The sequence below is a fragment of the Lathyrus oleraceus genome, chromosome 4 (genome assembly GCF_024323335.1).
Source record: "Lathyrus oleraceus cultivar Zhongwan6 chromosome 4, CAAS_Psat_ZW6_1.0, whole genome shotgun sequence".
Classification (NCBI taxonomy): domain Eukaryota; kingdom Viridiplantae; phylum Streptophyta; class Magnoliopsida; order Fabales; family Fabaceae; genus Lathyrus; species Lathyrus oleraceus.
Window position 1 is genome coordinate 303,937,395 of NC_066582.1, and position 18,685 is coordinate 303,956,079.

The following is an 18,685-nucleotide window of genomic DNA, read 5'->3' on the forward strand; positions in this document are numbered from 1 at the left end:
TAAAAGAAAGCATAAGAGGTTAACCATGAAAGGTGATGTCCCTAAAAAGGTGATTACAATGGTGCTTAAACTATGAGATGGGGAATAACCATGAAGGTGTGTCCCAAAAGGAAAAGATAAGGGGTTAACCATGAAAGGTGATGTCCCTAGAAAGGTGATTACAATGGTGTTTAAACCAAAATAATAGAAAAAGGATCCACATGGCTATGAATAGAAATGACTACTATGAGCAGCTAGGGTCCACATATTATGCACAGAGGTACTCTAGACAAGGGTAGGGAAGATCCCTTCTCATCATTTTCTAATGCTTAAGGCTCATGGAATGCAAGCCTAGTCAATGTCTGCCAAGTTGTTGAAGCAGATTCCCAAAGATTCTTGTGGGGATGAGTCAGATGATTGACTGCTGAGGAAAGTTGTAGTCCAATAGGAACTCTTGTACTTGTTGAGAGGTTGATGCTATAAAGTAACAGAGATAAGTCTCATCAAGTGACCAAGGAACTTATGGTTACTTGACAAAGACAAAGACAAAGAGTAAGTGTAACAGATGAAAAGATCTAGTTTGATCAAATGGGAATTTGATCAATCTGAATCAATAGGAAATGGATTGATGAATAAATAAGATGCATGATCATACAAAACTAGCCTAAGGTCTCATTGCTAGGTATCCCAAGAGAAATCCTTGTGGGTGCAAAGTGTATTATCCTATGTCTCATTGTTATGTAGCCCAAGAGAAATCCATGTGTGTGTAAAAAGTGTGTAAAACTTAAGTAGATGAATGCAAGAGGCATGAGGCAAATGAATTAAATAGATGAATAAGACTACAAGCTCAAAAGTTCAACAAGAGCAAATCAAGTTAAAGTGTCTACAAGGTCCATTGGTCCAAGGTCACTCCAAGTCAAGCACATGGTCTACACCTAAGTCAAAGTCCAAAGTCCAAAAGGTCTTCATCACTCCAAGTCAAGCATAGAGTTAAAATTAAGTCCAAGTTGCTTTATAAACAAGATAAGAAACAACAGATGAATAGAGTAAGATGAATATAGTATGAAGTGATATGATTATTAATGGGACATGAAATTAAAGTGAATTAAGTAAATGACATAAAGGTATATGACATAAACTAAATGGTTTGAATTAAATGGAAAGAATTAAATGGCCATAATGTAAAGAGCACAAAGTAATGTTAGGAGTTAATGATTAATGAATTGTATAAGGACAATTTAGCACTATGTTAAACAATCGTAAGTAGGCTTATGTAGAAGCCATACCTATCTAAGGCCAATCAATAATAATGTATGTGTCAGACAAGTTAGAGAATTAACACAAAGTTACTCTCAAGCAACATGTCACACAATGATCAAGAAGAAGAAAAGAGATGAAAGTAGAAAGAGTGAAAAAGGAAAATCAAGGCAACCACAAAGGGATCATTCTATCCACAAATTAAAGGACTCAAAATATGACACATCGAGGGGTAACCTATCATTGATGTAAAGTATTAAAGATAATTCATGATCATTTTTAACATTTTTGGGTCAAAGAAGGTTGAATCAACCTCAAGTCCATCTATCAATGATTTGACATATGGAAGAAATCACCAACCAAGCAATCAACTCAATTCAAAACATCAAGTGAATATTAAAAATAAAATAAAATGAATTAATAATGATTAATAAAAGAAAATAAAAGAAAAAATGTCAAAGAGGTGACTTAACCTCAAAAGTTGGGATGAAAAATATTTAAAAATGAATAAAATAAAAATGCTAAAAGAAAATTAAATGAAAAATAAGAGAAAATATGAATTAAATGCAAAATGAGTTTTACAAAGTATGGAAAAATTAGATGTGATAGAAAATATTTTTATGAAATTATGGAAAAAAGTTGGACTAAAAAATAATAAAACTAATTTTGAAAGAAAAATGAATTAAATGGAATAAAAAGAAAAAAGAAAATAATTTGAACACAACGGCTAGGACACACACTGCCTTCTGATTAGAAGGAGAATATGAATTTGGCACGGAAGCGCACGAAGCAACTTCATCTTCAACCTCCAGATTTTGATTTTGCAACTTCATGAACTCTTGTTTTTAATATGAATCAAGCATTAATTCATTTGTAAAACATCTCATCATTCATGTCTCCCTGCATTAGAGCAATTGATTTACTCTGAGCAGAGAGAATTTGTTCAAGAACTCGAAGAATCCTAGTTCTTCAAAGTAAAATTAAATGAAGAATATTATGAATAAATCCCAAGTAAGTGAGGGTTTTTGATCAGTGGAACAAGGCGAAGAGTGTGGTAACTTGTTTGCTTGAAATAGTAGCACGTATCTACCTTTTCGATTGGAGTTTCAGAAGTCAACAATGGTGGATCCGGAAGCAAGGTTGAAGGAGGATTCAGACCATAAGAATGCTTCAAACAACTTCAGAGGATTCTGATAAAGGATTATGGGCAAATAAATAGAAGTAAAATGGCTTGAATCGAAAAAGAGAGTGACTGGTTATTAGAGGTATCAGGCTCAAATGATTGCAGAGTTTCTTTGACTTTCCAAGCTTGGAAATGAAGGAAAAACTTCCTTTATTTATAGGGAATGTGTTGGTATTAAAATACACGTGAAATATGTCTGAATTCGTGTGAATCAACTTGGAAATTTTCAAATCCAAATCGTGTGAAATTTTGGTGCCAAACTCGTGACTTTGGAGCCTTGGAAGTCGTTTCATGTTGTCATCAGACGCGTTTGGTCATGGGAAATGAGTTTGAACGTGTGAGAAGTGGTACCAAGTTTATTTGGGCATGATCCAACATTATATGTCACAGCGAAAAACATAGTTTAGGTCACCATGTTTATGCTTAGGCCAAGTCCAATCCACTCATGCACTTTCTAATTGTCTTTGAGCCAAATTATCACTTCATGGAGTAGAAAATGATGCAAAAATAATAAAGTCCAAAAGAGCTTTGAGGTGGAAGTTACATGCTTGTGAAGTTGAGGTCGTGACCTGATTTTTAGGTTGGGCAGTTGCTCAAACACTTTGCAGCCTGTTTGGTCATTTTGGGGTCCCGAGTTCGTGACACCATAACTTTTGATTCCCTCGTGCATTTTGAGCCAAACTTAGGCCAAATGATCTTTGACATAAGCTTAACAGTATGTAAAAAGAATGAGATCAAATGAGTGTTTGAGCTGAAAATGGCAAGGGTGGAAAGTAGGGGTCATGGTAAGGTTTTGACCCATTTTGGCAACTTGGTCCTTTGCACAAATGAGGTCTTTAATGAATGAATTATTGTTTGAACCTTGAATCAAAGTTGTAGAGAATTCCAAAATGCATATTTGTCTCAAATAAGCTTGGCAATTGGACAAAAAATGAAAGAGTTATGGAGTTTGGATCAAAGGCATGGCCTACTTGCAAATTAGGTCAAACAAATTTGTACTCTTTTGTGCAAACTTGATGTTTTCTTGTATTTCAAGCCACAATGATGATGGAATAAGCATCCCTTGATGAAAAATTGATTAGGGTTTGAATGATTTTGATAATAACATGAAGATTGAGTGATGTGGCATGAAAACAAGCACATAGGCCAACTTCGAATCATCATGAACAAACTTGTATTTCCCTTGATCTAAAGCCCTTTGTCTTGCCTTGATTTGGAGCATGATGACAAGAGCAACCAAGTACCATCTCTTGTGGAAGTTATGGTTAGTTGTTAAGCAAAACAAGATGAAACCCTAATGTTAAGATAGAAATTACACAATGACCATGATTGTGATCCCATGACCAAATGCAATGGTCATGCATGATATGATTTGATGTATGCAAATAAATAATGCAAAATGAAGCATAAACTTTGGGGTATGACATATGATAGCTCTCCTGTACTGAGAAGGTTCTAGAAAAATTGCACTCTTTCTGAATGTTCAGTCGGGGCTCATCATGGTCGGCTTGGAAATTATATATATATATATATATATATATATATATATATATATATATATATATTGAAAAACACATGTTGAAAGCCCAATAATACACATGAAATCGTCAAATGGCTCAAGGAGTACCAAGTAAAAAGTGAAAAAATAAAAGGCAAAAACAAAGAGAAAATAATAATTGTAAACCTTAGAAGAGGAACACCTAAGTTGGGATCAAAACTTCTACAAGGAACATAAGACACCACAAAGTAAAAAATCGACTAAAGCTCCGCCCGTCAAACCCACCATCAACAGACCAAATGAACTATTTATAACATCAAAGACCTCTGATCCCTCTTAAGCAGGTCATAACTCTTGGTCAACTATTGGCTAAGAAATGATATAGGGTTCTAAAATCAGTCAAAGAAGGAGGGATTGTTCAATGTTGATATGTTAAGAAACCAACTTCAAGTTAAAAAATACTATTTACCTCCACCTCTTTCACGTTTCTTGATGATCCAGAAAACAATGTATCATTACACACTAATCAGATGGTACACACCACTACCTAAAAAATTATGACAAAACCTCCCTTATACTTAACCTTATTACCTAAATAAAGAAAAAACTCAAAGAAAACCCTAACTCTCTAGGAATAGCCAATTAAACCCCTAACCAACTAAAAATCATATGCCAAACCTCACAAGTTAGATTATAAATAATAAATAAGTAACTAAGTAGTCATGTTAGTATATTACTTGATGTACAAGTAACTAACTAAGTTGGTAATGAAGTTTTGGGCCTTATCAATGCCTTGTAAGCCCAACTCATAATGTGTAAAAATAATCACATATTAGATCAATAATTAATGTGAGATATGCACACACAATTTTCAATCCAATTTTTCCTGCTCTCTTATGTGTGATTCTCCTTCTCTTTTATGTGTGATTAATAGTTCCTTGATACTCATATACAAAACATTGAAGTAATATTGAAGTTAACAAAGAAAAGGCAATGGATCCATTTGAAATAATTAAAATGACAAGGAAGTAATAAGATAACATGGGCCTGTATGCTGAGGCGGACACAAAGAGGTCCCCAAGCAGTTGGGGGGGAGAGATATACATGCACACATTTCCCTTAACCCTATGGGGGACATATGCATAAAGGACAGTATGGAGTATCTCTCCCATTCCTATTTCATCTACTTGTCTCCCTCATACAATATCCCTATTTAATAACATCCCTACCCTAATACCTTTCTCAAACACTTTTCCTCTTCAACTCCTAACACCAACTGACAACAACATTCTCTTATATCAACCTAACCTAATCTCTCTTTCATGGCTACCCTTTTCTCTCTCTCCTCCATCATTTTCCTCACCTCAGAAACTAAATAAGTAATTAATTTGCATTATTTTTCTATCTTCTCTTGAAATATTCACTTAATATAAGAGCTTCCTACACTCTATAGTATCAACCTAGCTAGCTAGAATCTAGGTTGCATTTGTTTCCTCTTCCTCAGCCACATTCTCTAGGCTCTTTTCATTTACATTTAAGAGATTAGAAACTAAACAACAAAATATATTTCTGACACACCTACACCTACCTCCTTAACAATGTCTAGCAGAAGATCTAGTTCGAGACAATCTGGTGTTTCCACTGAGATCTCTGATGCTCAAATTAATGATCTCATCACCAAGTTGCAACAACTTATCCCTGAACTTGCAAGGCGTTCCAACAAGGTAGTACTAGTCTTCATTTTCTTTCTTTTCAATTAATATTCTCTCACACATAACTGTAAAACACATCTTCTAAGTGTGTATTTCGTTTCATAGTATTAAAACAACTAAAAGTGATTCTAACCAAATAAAGTTAATTTCGACATGTTTGAACTATTTTGATTAAAATTGATTTAAATTCTAAAATTGATTTTAATTATAAATTAAAATTTCTAACATTTTAAGACAGGTTAAAAAATAAATGTATTTAAAATATATATTGCTTTATATTTAATTTATTTTTAAAATCAATTCATTCTTAATCAATTAATTGTCTTTAAAATTGTAATTATAGTTATTTTAATTCTTAAAACTAACAAAATTTAAAATTATTTAATTTTTTTTACATATAAATTTCTACATAACATGTTCAAGAATTATATGGATCTATATGATATAAGACCCTTCAACTATTGAAATAGTTTTTTTAAATATTTTTGTTTTAGAGAGTTAATTAAAGATATATATTGCAATGTTTCAATTAAAGAATTAGATTTTTTTATTCTATGATAATATGATATTGAAATAATCATTAATTTTAAGTGTAAAAAATATTTAAAAAATAAACTAAAATTATAATATATTGGAATAATGAGATTAATTATGTAAATAAACTAAAATCAGAATGAAAATTGTAATTGAGTTAAATCTAAATTAATAATTAATTCGAAATGCAATACGACATTTGACTCATAACCTCTAGATAAAAAAAGTAGGTAATAATCATTAAAAATTCACACGTATAACTATAAAAATTAAGATTTAAATTATAGTAATAGCGTTCAACATATCAATATCGACTTTTGCTTATTGAATTATATATTCACTACAATATAATTTAAATTTCTGCTAATGAAATGTGAGATTTTTTTTATCAAATTTATAAATATAAGTTATTCTATACCTATTCTAAAGTTTTTGATTTTGACAAGAAAATGTGTGTTCCTAGAAAAGGTGTCTAAACAAGAATTAATTAATACTACAAGGGAGTCACATGCATGCACATGACACACACAACACACATATTTTATGTGGTTTTGGTTGTCTTTGCTAGATAAGTCATCAGGCTTGTGCCCTTAACCCACAAACTTGTAGGGCTGTGGGACTTAGGACATTCCCACTTGCCATGCATATATCATTGTCGAGTAATTCCAACAACATTAATTGGTTTATGTTTTTTTGTTTGTTTGTTTGTAATATAGGTTTCAGCTGCTAAAGTTTTGCAAGAGACTTGCAATTACATCAAAAACTTGCATAGAGAGGTTCATGATTTAAGTGACCGATTATCACAACTTTTGGACACTATAGACCCTAACACTCCTCAAGCAGCTATCATTAGGAGCTTAATTATGTGATCAATATGTCTAATTAATAAATTAGTTTTTATGTCGAGCACATGTCTTTTAAAATGTCTCACTAGCTAGCTTGTACTTTATAATTATATGTCAACCTTTCGACATTTTGTGTAACAACTTTCATTATATAACTATTATTAATATAATGAATTAATTCCTAATTAGTATGAGTAGTTATATTAATCAATATATGATTATATGTGTATATCCCTAGCCCTACCTATGGTTTTTCTATTATGCTATTCACATGAATGTGTTAAAATATTTACGATTTTGGAGATGCAACATGTTAGTGTTTGATCTTAGTAATTTATATCTTATTAGAGAAACTAAGTGTTTTGTGTGGACCCATTAAGGGTCAAATTTGAGCCTGATGTATTGCATGTGACATTGCCCCCACACCATTTTCGGTTACTCATTCTTGCCAAATGCCAACCCGTGATACTTGTGTTGGACCACTGTTTACAAACCCTAGTATATATTTATTTTCTATCTCTAGTTACATTTGCACCATTAATATAAACGGATAATAATGATAAGATATGCATATCTTACTGTTTGCAAGTTATTAAAATTTTACTATCTTGACTTTTTCTTAAAATTTGTATACTAGACAATGCTATCCAATTAGTGTATATATTATTCAGAAATACTATAGTTGACAAAGTTTGATTATAGGAAGGTTCATCGTGGGTCTCTAATAATTTTGAATCAAATTATTATTGATTTAAAACATTTAAAAGAAAAGGAAAAATAGTTAATTTCAAGTTATGGTTAGAGATATTTTTGGGGTGATAACTCAATGGGTCATTTTCAGGTCCGTCTTATTATTGTTCTATCATTCTCAAATATTTTAGTTAATTATTAAGGTCAAATTTTTTTCGATTTAATAATCATTGGTTATTAAACTGCGGGTTTTCTAAAGTTGTTATTTTTTTGTTGGTCTAGTTCTTCAGTTCAATGGAATATTTTGTTTTATTAGAAACACTCAAAGCTCTCAAATTGGTGTTGAAATGTTGGAATAAACAGATGTTTTGAAACTTAGACATTCAAATTGATTCTATAAGGGAGACAATTAGGGAGTTGGATGTTGTGACTGATCAACGAGCTTTATCTAAGGAGGACTCTAGTAAATTTGTAGAACTATAATCTTTGTTGAGGACCAAAGACTCTTAAATGTTCCAAATATCCAAATCTAAGTGGCGTAAATAAGGTGATTCTAACTCTGGTTTCTTTCAAGCTCCAGTCAATAGTAGGAATAAGAGAAATATTATTCTTGCCTTGAAGGTATGTGAAGTTTGATTTTCATACATAAGTGTTTAATTATTATTTTTAGATTTCCAAGGATCCAAATCTTGATAGGCCTCTCTTGGATGATATTGTTTCCCACTCTCCCTGCTAAGGATAACCTTGCCTTGACCGCTTCTTTTACCCTTCAAGAGTTAGACAATTCCATTGCACTGTGGGATGGTAATAAGAGTCATGACCCCAATGATTTTTCTTTCTCCCTTTTTAGAAGGTATTGGAATTTTTTTAGGGAAGATTTTAGGTTTTGTTTGACCAATTTCATTGGTTTTCTTCGTAACCTTATAACTTTGCTTCTTACTTTGTGTTAGATACCCAAAAGTGCTAATTTGAGCTATCAAATATGGGTATCTTTCACTCCATTTCCTTGCTAAAGTGTTCGAAACCACCTTTGTTTTGGATGAAATGCAATTCAATGATAAACGATCTTGGTACCTTTGATTTGTGTGTTATTGTGCAGGAAGTAGGCATGAAATAATAGAAAGTGAAGACACAAGAAATTTGGCAAAGGGATCAAATAAAACAAGCATTCATCAGCTTGCTCGCTAGGCGAGGGCTGTGGCGAAGGACTCGCTAGGCGAGCGTCCAGCGAGAGCCCAGCGAAAAGCTCCAGTATTTTACAGTGGCAAACATGACCACACTCGCTAGGCGAGCTTCCAGCGAGGTGTGTGGCGAACACGTCCAGACTTGGTGAAAAGCGCAACCAGCACTCACTCGCTAGGCGAGCCTTTAGCGAGCTCCCAGCGAGCATTCCAGTAGCAAAATCTCTCAACCTCGCTGGAGCGAAGGTTGAAGTGTGGCCTTCGCTAGGCGAAGGTTTTGTTCGCTCAGCGAACATGACAGTCTGGCAATGGTTGTTTCTCTGGGCGCAGGTGCCTCAGGTGCCTCATTTAGGGGCTCGCTAGGCGAGCCATTCTGCTCGCCTAGCGAGCATGACAGCAGCTCTATAAGTAGCAAGGGCTACTTTTTGAAGCCATACCTTATTTTTCCATACTTTTGTACTTTTTCTAGATATTTTACAGCATTGTTCTAAGGATCTTTTGTGACCTAGAAACCATTTTTCTTCATCTCTTAACCATCTTTCACAAAAAGAAGGTGGATTCCCATCCAATCTCGATTATTCGACTCGGATGTTGATCAACCTTCTTCCGAAACTTGTTGACCAAGCTACCATGAAAATGAGTAGCTAAGTCCTTCATTTTGTCAAGGTTAGATGTAGATGATCATTAGCTTTGTGTGTAAATGTAAGGATCTTCATTTGTAAACTCTTTAATGGTGAATATATGGTGAAAACTTTGTTCTTATTGAAAACTCTTTGTGTTGGTTTATGATCGAGAGATGTTTACCAACTCTTAACCTAGGTTTTCATCCAATCTTGTTTGTTAGCTAGAGATAGTAATGAATGATTTTGTTCACCATAAGGTTGAACCAAAAAGTTGTCATTTTGATAGATTGTGTTAGAGATAAACAATGGATCAAAATGGGAAAACTCACAATGTGTGTTAGAGATAAACACATTGGGAGGACTTTGTGAAATAGTTTATCATCTAAAGGAGTTTATAAGTTTTGTTGATCAAACATATACATGCAAAGTGATCGTCGAACCCTAACTTTGGCAATATTTCTCAAATATTCAAACCAAAACTTTTACCGCATTTTATTATACTTTTATGCAAGATACCATGACAAATACCAAAACCCCATTGTTACCTTAAGATAAGAATTAATACAACTGTCGAAAGGCGGTGATATCTCACAATCCCTGTGGATACGATAACAAAAACCCGACACTTAAAATTACAATCAACACTTTGTCACCCTGATTCCTAAGGTTATTTCTCATGTTTAGGTAAGTGATTTTATACCCAATTTCTTAGTTGGTTCTTTGTACAAGTTAATGACTAAAATACTTGCTTCTAGGCTAAGGGAGGTCATGGAAAAAGTTGTTTCCCCTAATCAATATGTCTTTCTAAAAGGTAGAATGTTGGTGGATGGTGGTGGTTGTAAATGAAATGATTGACCTAACTAAGAAAATTCTGAATTCTTGTCTTATTTTTAAAGTGGATTTTGAGAAGACTTATGACTCTGTGAGTTGGGAGTTTATGAAGTATATGTTAGTTAAACTTGGTTAAGTGAAGGTCTTGGATCAAAGCCTGTGATTTTGCTAGGAATCTTGCGGTGTTTCTAAATTGCTTCCCAACTTAAGAAATAAGTATGGTGTGAATCAAGAGGACCCTGAAGTTGGGGATACTCAAGAAGAGATCCCTAACCAGCTGAAGCTAGCATAATATACCCGAACGCATCACACACTCGAACATACAACAGAGTCGCTCGCACTTTATTTATTCCCGAAGGAAATGGAAAACATCGATAAAATCTGGGGAAAGAGATGATTGGGTAAGGAAGTCGGTTATATAAGGGGAAGGTATTAGCACCCCTCACATCCCTTGTACTCAACGAGAACCATTTTGATTGTTCTATGCTCAGATGAGTGTGATATCTCAAGATTACTAGCGAAAGAATGAGAAAAATAATATATAGAGTGCTCGGTAAGGATTGGGGCCCTCATGCCTACATATCCTTATAGTGAAATAAGGAATTCAGAGCTCCGTAGTTCATAGAACTAATAGTGGGAGGTGGAAAGAAATGTGATAACAAATACGGTATGAACCAAAGGATTGTGTTGTTTGACTTCAGCAAGGGATGGAATCTGAACCCAAGAGTAAAGGTGGTATAGACTAAGATGTAGAGGGACAAAGGCATACCCATTGTATTGTCATGACCAAAAACAAGGAATTAAGTGTTTAGTTCCATAACAAACATCTCTTGGTTCACAAGCAGACACAAGATGAAGCTCAAAAAGATAATATATTTGGCTCAAAGAGAAAGTATATCACCTGGAGTGAATGAAGGTAGTAAATGATGAATGCATCATGGAGATGAATGGAATGAATAGAGAAAGTAACCAAAGTCAAAGAATTGAAGGTCTTGGTAAAAGTAACTGAAAAGTATTGTTTGGAACCAAAGGTAAAAATGTATTTGAATCCATAAAGGAAATGGTATTGACAACCCAAGAGTAAAGGTGATATAGACTAAGATGTGGAAGGACAAAGGCATACCCACTGTGTTGTCATGATCGAAAACAAGGAATTAAGTGTTTGGTTCGAAAGCAAACATCTTTTGGCACAAAGGTGGACAAATGTCCTAAAAGGGTGTATATGGGATTCTAAAGAAAAATGGTATTTGGTTTCAAAGAAAGGTAGTATGTCACTAAGGTGAATGGTTATGATTGAAGGTCGATGATATGGATCATGATAGATACAGATGGTACCCTAAGGCAGAGGATGGAATAATTAGGATTGTGCTTGCCAAGGATGCATATCCTTATGCCTACGTATTCTCATCGTGTAATGAGAAAGTCAAAGTATTCGTAGTTCATGGAATTACAAAAACGAAGAAAGAGAGATAAGTGATGAAACGTATAACTTGTACCAAAAGAACATGGTGGCATGGGAAACCATAAAGGCAAATAATTTGAACCAAATAGTAAAGGAGATACATACTAAGAGTGGAGAGACAAAGGCATACCCACTGTATTGTCCTAACCAAAAACAAGGAATTAAGTGTTTGGCATAAAAGGAAAACATCTCTTGGTTCACAAGATGGACAAATGTCTTAAAAGGGTAGGTATGGGACCCAAAGGAGAATGATGATTGGTACAATGAATAATATATCACTATAGGGAATAAATAATTTGAAACCAAAGAAGAATGGTATATCGGATCCATGAAGGAATAAAGTATGAACCAAAGAGTAAGGGAGGTACAAACTAAGATGTGGAGGGACATATGTATACACATTGTATTGTCATAACCAGAAAACAAAGAGAATTAAGTGATTGACATCAAATCAAACATCTCTTGGTTCAAAGGAAGGCATTGATTATTGACCCAAAAATATACATGGAATCCAAAGGGATAAATTATTTGGTTCAAATATATGGTATTGATTGATGAGGAATTAAGAATCAATAAATATGGAATAAATAAATAAGGTAGCTCACTGAGAATCTAAATCCTCGTGCCTACGTATTCTCATAGTGCAATGAAAAAGTCAGAGCTTTCGTAGTTCAACCTACTATGACCGAAACAAAGAGAACAAGAGACTGATGAGGCAAGAGGAATGATATATGATAATAGAAGATGAAAAATACTTGACAGACATTTGATATGAATCACATTAAAGTTTATGAACGAAGGTGAATGCTTTGAGTAGCTTTGGCCTATGCCCCGTACGCAAAGTCACTCTAGACAAGGGTATGATAAACTTCGTCATATCATTCTTCATTTCTTAAGGCTCATGGCATGAAATATTTATCCCGATTGACAAGTGTTGAAGAGGAAATCTCCTTGCTGCTCCTTAGGATGATGTTACCACCTTGGAGAAGAAGGCTTGACAATCATTTGATTCGCGTTATGTTAAAGTCTATGAATGAAGGAGAATGCTTTGAATAGCTAGGCCTTACGCCCCGTATGTAAAGTCACTCTAGATGAGGGTAGGAGAAACTCCATTTATCATTCTTTATTGCTTAAGGCTCATGGCATGCAACTTGAATCACAATTGACAAGTGTTGACCTTTGTTGTGTCTTGCATAATCCACTACTTGATTTGTCTGGGATGCCTTGCATGAAAGTCTGAACTAGAAGCCTTGAGATCCACAACATTACAGGAAATAATCCTATCAAGTGATCAAGAGACTTTTGATCACTTGAATAGACTGAGGGATTATACTCAAACAAAGGATTTAGTTAATCAATATTTCTTTTGACAAACTTAATCAAATGGATGAATTAATGATTAGTTATGTACAACATGTCCAAAGATTAATCAGTTAAAACCTAATTACCTAATTATTCTAACAATTCTAATCAATTTTAAGATATAATTAATCTAATCATATTCTATCAACTTAATTAGAAGTTAAAATCTAATTAATGTCTAATGAACTAATTAATCTAATTAATTTCTAAAATCTAAATCAAGTTCTAAAAATTGATCAATCTAATTAATTTTTAGAACCTAAACAAGTTCTAAGAATTAATTAATCTAATTAATTTCTAAAACCTAAATCAACTTCTAAAAATTAATTAAATTAAATATCTAAAATTTCTAACTAACAAGATTAAAATCCTAATTATCCTAATCTTAAGTTTTTTATTCTAATTATTTATAAACCTAAAATATTCCTAATCCTATTTTAATAGTAAAACAAAATAATAGGGAAATAAAAAAAGAAAGGTTTAAGAAAATAAAGGGGCTTAAAGCATAATCCAGAGTTAAAGGCCCAAAAAGAATTTATTGAAAAGTATTTTTCAGCAAAGAAACAAAAAAAAACAATAGGCCTAAGAAAAAAGCGAATGAGCTCGAATTAAAATAATGTGAGAAAAAAATGTATTAAAAAAGAAACCCTCCCCCAACCAGACCGGTCCGGCTTAACACACGCTTCCCCCACTTTGCCGAACGTGTAAAATAGCAAGGGGAGTGTGAAAATGAGCACCGCACGGTGGTGGCCACGTAGCCGCGGTGGTGACTGTCCCGGGAGCCGGCCGATGGTGGTCCCCCCCCTCTCCAAGGGGTGTTGTAATTTTTCATATTCCCCCATTCTTCCGAGCTCCATTGGTGCTTCTTAAAGGTTTTGAGGTTAGTGGAAAAAATTCAAATCTTGCTCAAAGTTATTTAAATAAAAGTGATTCATGCTTGAATTATTGTGGGTTTTCATGATTGAATGTTTATTTTTGATGATTTCATTATTTATAATGGATTTGAGATGTTGAGATTCAAGAAAAAAATGACATTTTTATGTTAAGACATGTTTGAAAATTGTGGAAAAATGGATTATTTTAACAATCTATTAGTGTTAACTCAAAGTAAATCATATAATTTGAATACTAAAATTATACTAGAAATTGTCATGCTAATTACTACTTGAAAAATTGATTTTTTTTTAAAATACAAAAAAATGCTTATGGAAAAAAGTTGTTTGTTTTCATGGAGCTAATTTTCTATTTTGAACTTGTTTAATTCCTATGTCAAGTATGTTAATTCTATGTCAATGATTATGCTAAGAATTGGAGGCTACTTGTTAAACTAATTTCTATGTTACTTACACTTTGATTTTCTTTGGAAAAAGGCTTATATAAAAAAACTATTTTATTCTATGCCTAAATCATAGTTATTGCTATACTAACTACAACTCTATTGCTATGTTAAGTGAAAATTCTTGTTAGACTATAGGGAAGACTATGCTATGTTCATTTTCATGCTACTTTAATGATAAATTCTTGAATAGTTAAACTACTTTTTGTGATCAAATTAACCTCAAAACAGTAGCATAATCTAAAGGCTCTACCACATGCAATTAATAAGATCAACCACATAAGATGATTCATGACAATGACATGGAAATAGTGAAAGTTCAAAGCTTACCAACAGAGCCTAGATTTCTTCCGGTGCGTGTTGAAATTATGCCGAAAAGAAGCGAAATCCGGAAAAAGTTTCAAGAGATAATCTTTTTATTATGCTACCAATAATCCAAATGATGAGATGAATATTAATGATTAGAATATGAAAATTATGAGATGGTATAAAAGTGATTCATGCTTGAATCTTAATGAAATTGTAGAAAATTGATGAACACTTGAATTATTGAATTGTGATAAATCTTGAATTATTGAATTATGGTAAATCTTGAATTGTTAGGATGAATCTTGAGTTATTGAATGAGGATTGTCGAGTGCTTGTGGTTGAGTTATACCAAAACTAGAATTTCAATTTGAAATTCTAGATGGTAATTGTGATGAACATTGGTGGAGGTTATGGAAATGATGAAAAGGTTGAGAGAAAATTTAGAGGTTAGAAGTCAAAAAGTGGTGAAAAAATGGTTTGAGTCATTCACCCCCAAAATTGGGAAAAAAGAAGGTTTATATATATTTTTGGTTAATTATGGTTCATTGGATTATGATCCAACTCACAACTTTATCAACTATTGGAAATTAATCGAAAATTAGTTGCGGATCACTAAACTTATTCGTTAGATTAATTGTTATAAATGGTTGAGATTTGATGAAAAGTTGCTTAATTTTGTGTTAGTTTGTGATTTTAAGGAAATTATAGTTAGTTAGGGAGGTTAAGGGTAAATGAGTAAATGCATGGTTTTATGTTAAAATATGTAGTTAGGGGCAGTTAGAAGCAAAACATGTTTGATTTTATCATATGTACCAAGTTGAAGGGTAAGGTGATTGATAACAAACTTGGAACTTGAAAATAATGAAATTATGCTTTGATTTGCCTTGATTTTTAATGGTTTTGGAATTGGATTTTTGTGTGAATCATCCTATATCTTCAAGTGCTTTGGGGAAATGATTTGTTGTTGGAAATAAACACTTTTGAATGGTGAAAATTACGGATCAAATTCCCAATTTTTGTGTATGAATAGTTTTTGGAAAAGTGGGGAAAATAGAGGTCACTTGAATAGACCGTGGGATTATACACAAAAGATTTAGTTAATCAAAATTTCTTTTGACCAACTTAATTAAAGGGATGAATTAATGGTTAATTATGTACAACATGTCCAAAGATTAATCAGTTAAAAGCTAATTACCTAATTATTCAACCAATTCTAATAATTTTAAGATCTAATTAATCTAATCATATTCTAACAATCTATTAGAAGTTAAAATCTAATCAATCACTAATGAACTAATTAATCTAATTAATTTTTAAATCCTAAATCAAGTTTTAAAAATTAATCAATCTAATTAATTTCTAGAACCTAAACAAGTTCTAAGAATTAATTAATCTAATTAATTTCTAAAACCTAAATCAAGTTCTAAAAATTAATTAAATTAAATATCTACAATTTCTAACTAACAAGATTAAAATCCTAATTATCCTAATCCTAAATTTTTAGTTCTAATTATTTATAAACCTAAAATATCCCTAATCCTATTTTAATAATAAAACAAAATAATAGAAAAATAAAAAAAGAAAGGTTTAAGAAAATAAAGGGGCTTAAAGCATAACCCAAAGTTAAAAGTCCAAACAAAATTTATTGGGAAGTATTTTTCAGCACAGAAAACAAAACAAAAAACAATAAGCCTAAAAAAGGAAATGTGCTCGAATTAAAACAAGGGGAGAAAAAAATGTATTAAAAAAAGAAACCCTGTCCCAACCAGACCGGATCGACTGGCCGGTTCACCAGATCGGACCAGACCGGTCCAGCTTAACACACCCTTCCCCCACTTTGTTTAACACGTAAAGCAACAAGGGGAGTGCAAAAATGAGCACCGCACGATGGTGGCTATGTGGCCGCGGTGGTGACCGTTCAAGGGGTTGGCCGACGGTTGTCCTCCCTCCTACGAGGGGTGTTGTGATTTTTCATCTTCCCCAATTTTTCCAGGTTCCATTTATGCTTCTTTAAGATTTTGAGGTAAGTGGACAAAATTAAAATGTTGCTCAAAATTATTCAAATAAAAGTGTTTCATCCTTGAATTGTTATGAGTTTTCATGATTGAGTGTTTATTTTTGATGATTTTCATTGTTTATGATGGATTGGAGATGTTGGGATTCAAGAAAAAAATGACTTTTTTATGTTAAAACATGTTTGAAAATTGTAGAAAAAGAGATTATTCTAACAATCTATATTAGTGTTAACTCAATGTAAATCATGTAATTTGAATACTAAAATTATGCTAGAAATTGCCGTGCTAATTACCACTTGAAAAGTTGATTTTTTTTAAAAATGAAAATAAGTGCTTATGAAAAAAAGGTTGTTTGTTTTCATGGAGCTAATTTTATGTTTCGAACTTGTTTAATTCCTATGTCAAGTATGTTAATTCTATGTCAATGATTATGCTAAGAATTGGAGACGACTTGTCAATGTTTATTCTATACCTAAATCAAAGTTATTGCTATACTAGCTATTACTCTATTGCTATGTTAAGTGCACATTCTTGTTAGACTATGGGGAAGACTATGCTATGTTCATTTTCATGATACTTTAATGATAAATTCTTGAATAGTTAAACTACTTTTTATGATCAAATTAACCTTAAAACAGTAGCATAATCTAAAGACTCTACCACATGCAATTAACAAGATCAAACACATAAGAGGATTCATGGCAATGACATATAAATAATGAAAGTTTAAGGCTTATCAACGGAGTCTAGATTTGCTCTGGTGCATGTTGGAATTATGAGATGGTAGAAAAGTGATCCATGCTTGAATCTTGATAAAATTATTGAAATTGATGAACACTTGAATTGTTGAATTGTGGTAAATCTTGAATTATTGAATTGTGGTAAATATTGAATTATTAAATGATGAATCTTGAGTTGTTGAATGATGATTGTTGAGTGTTTGTGGTTGAGTTCTACCAAAACTAGAATTTCAATGTGAAAATCCAGATGCTAATGGTGATGAACTTTGATGGAGGTTATGGAAATAGTGAAAAGGTTGAGAAAAAATTTAGAGGTTAGAAGCCAAAAAATGGTGATAAAATGGTTAGAGACATTCACCACTAAAATTGGGATAAAAAGAAGGTTTATATATATTTTTTGGTTAATTATGGTTCATTGGATTATGATCCAACTCACTACTTTGTCAATGGTTAGAAATTAATTGAAAATTAGTTGTGGATCACTAAACTTATTCGTTAGATTAATTGTTATCAATGGTTGAGGTTTGATAAAAATTTGCTTAATTTTGTGTTAGTTTGTAAACTTTAAGGAAGTTAGGGAGGTTAAGGGTAAATGAGTTAATGCATGGTTTTATGTTAAAATAGGTAGTTAGGGTAGTTAGAAGCAAGACATATTTGATTTTAGCATAATTACTAAGTTTAGGGGTAGGATGAATGATCACAAACTTGGAACTTGAAAATAGTGATATTATGCTTTGATTTGGCTTGATTTTTAATGGTTTTGGAAATGGAATTTTATGTGAATCATCCTATATTTTCAAGTACTTTTGCAAATTGATTTGTTGTTGTAAATAAGCAATTTTGAATGGTGAAAATTGTGAATCAAATTTCCATTTTTTTTGCATGAATAGGTTTTGGAAAAATGGGGAAAATAGAGAGGTCATGCCAAAATTTTCATAAGTGTTTATGCAGTATTTTTTTGGTGACTTATCCATAGCTTTTGGATGTCTTTGATTGATGAGTTTGGTGATTGACTTGTTTTATTCTCTTCCCTGTAGCAAGGTGAACAAAGTGGTGGAATAAGTTTCTTAAAGCACCAAGGGAAGAAGGGGAAAAACCCATGGAAAGAGAGGTTGAAGGATGGAAAGT

General features: G+C 32.6%; 1 protein-coding gene across 1 annotated transcript; it reads left to right on the forward strand.

The window, feature by feature from the left end:
* Positions 1 to 5,051: 5,051 nt before the first annotated feature.
* Positions 5,052 to 7,193, forward strand: LOC127075242 (transcription factor PRE6). Its single transcript, XM_051016729.1, has 2 exons — positions 5,052 to 5,641; positions 6,880 to 7,193. The coding sequence occupies exons 1-2, from the start codon at positions 5,516 to 5,518 to the stop codon at positions 7,030 to 7,032; spliced, it is 279 nt and encodes a 92-aa protein (XP_050872686.1). The 5' UTR covers positions 5,052 to 5,515; the 3' UTR covers positions 7,033 to 7,193.
* Positions 7,194 to 18,685: the final 11,492 nt, after the last annotated feature.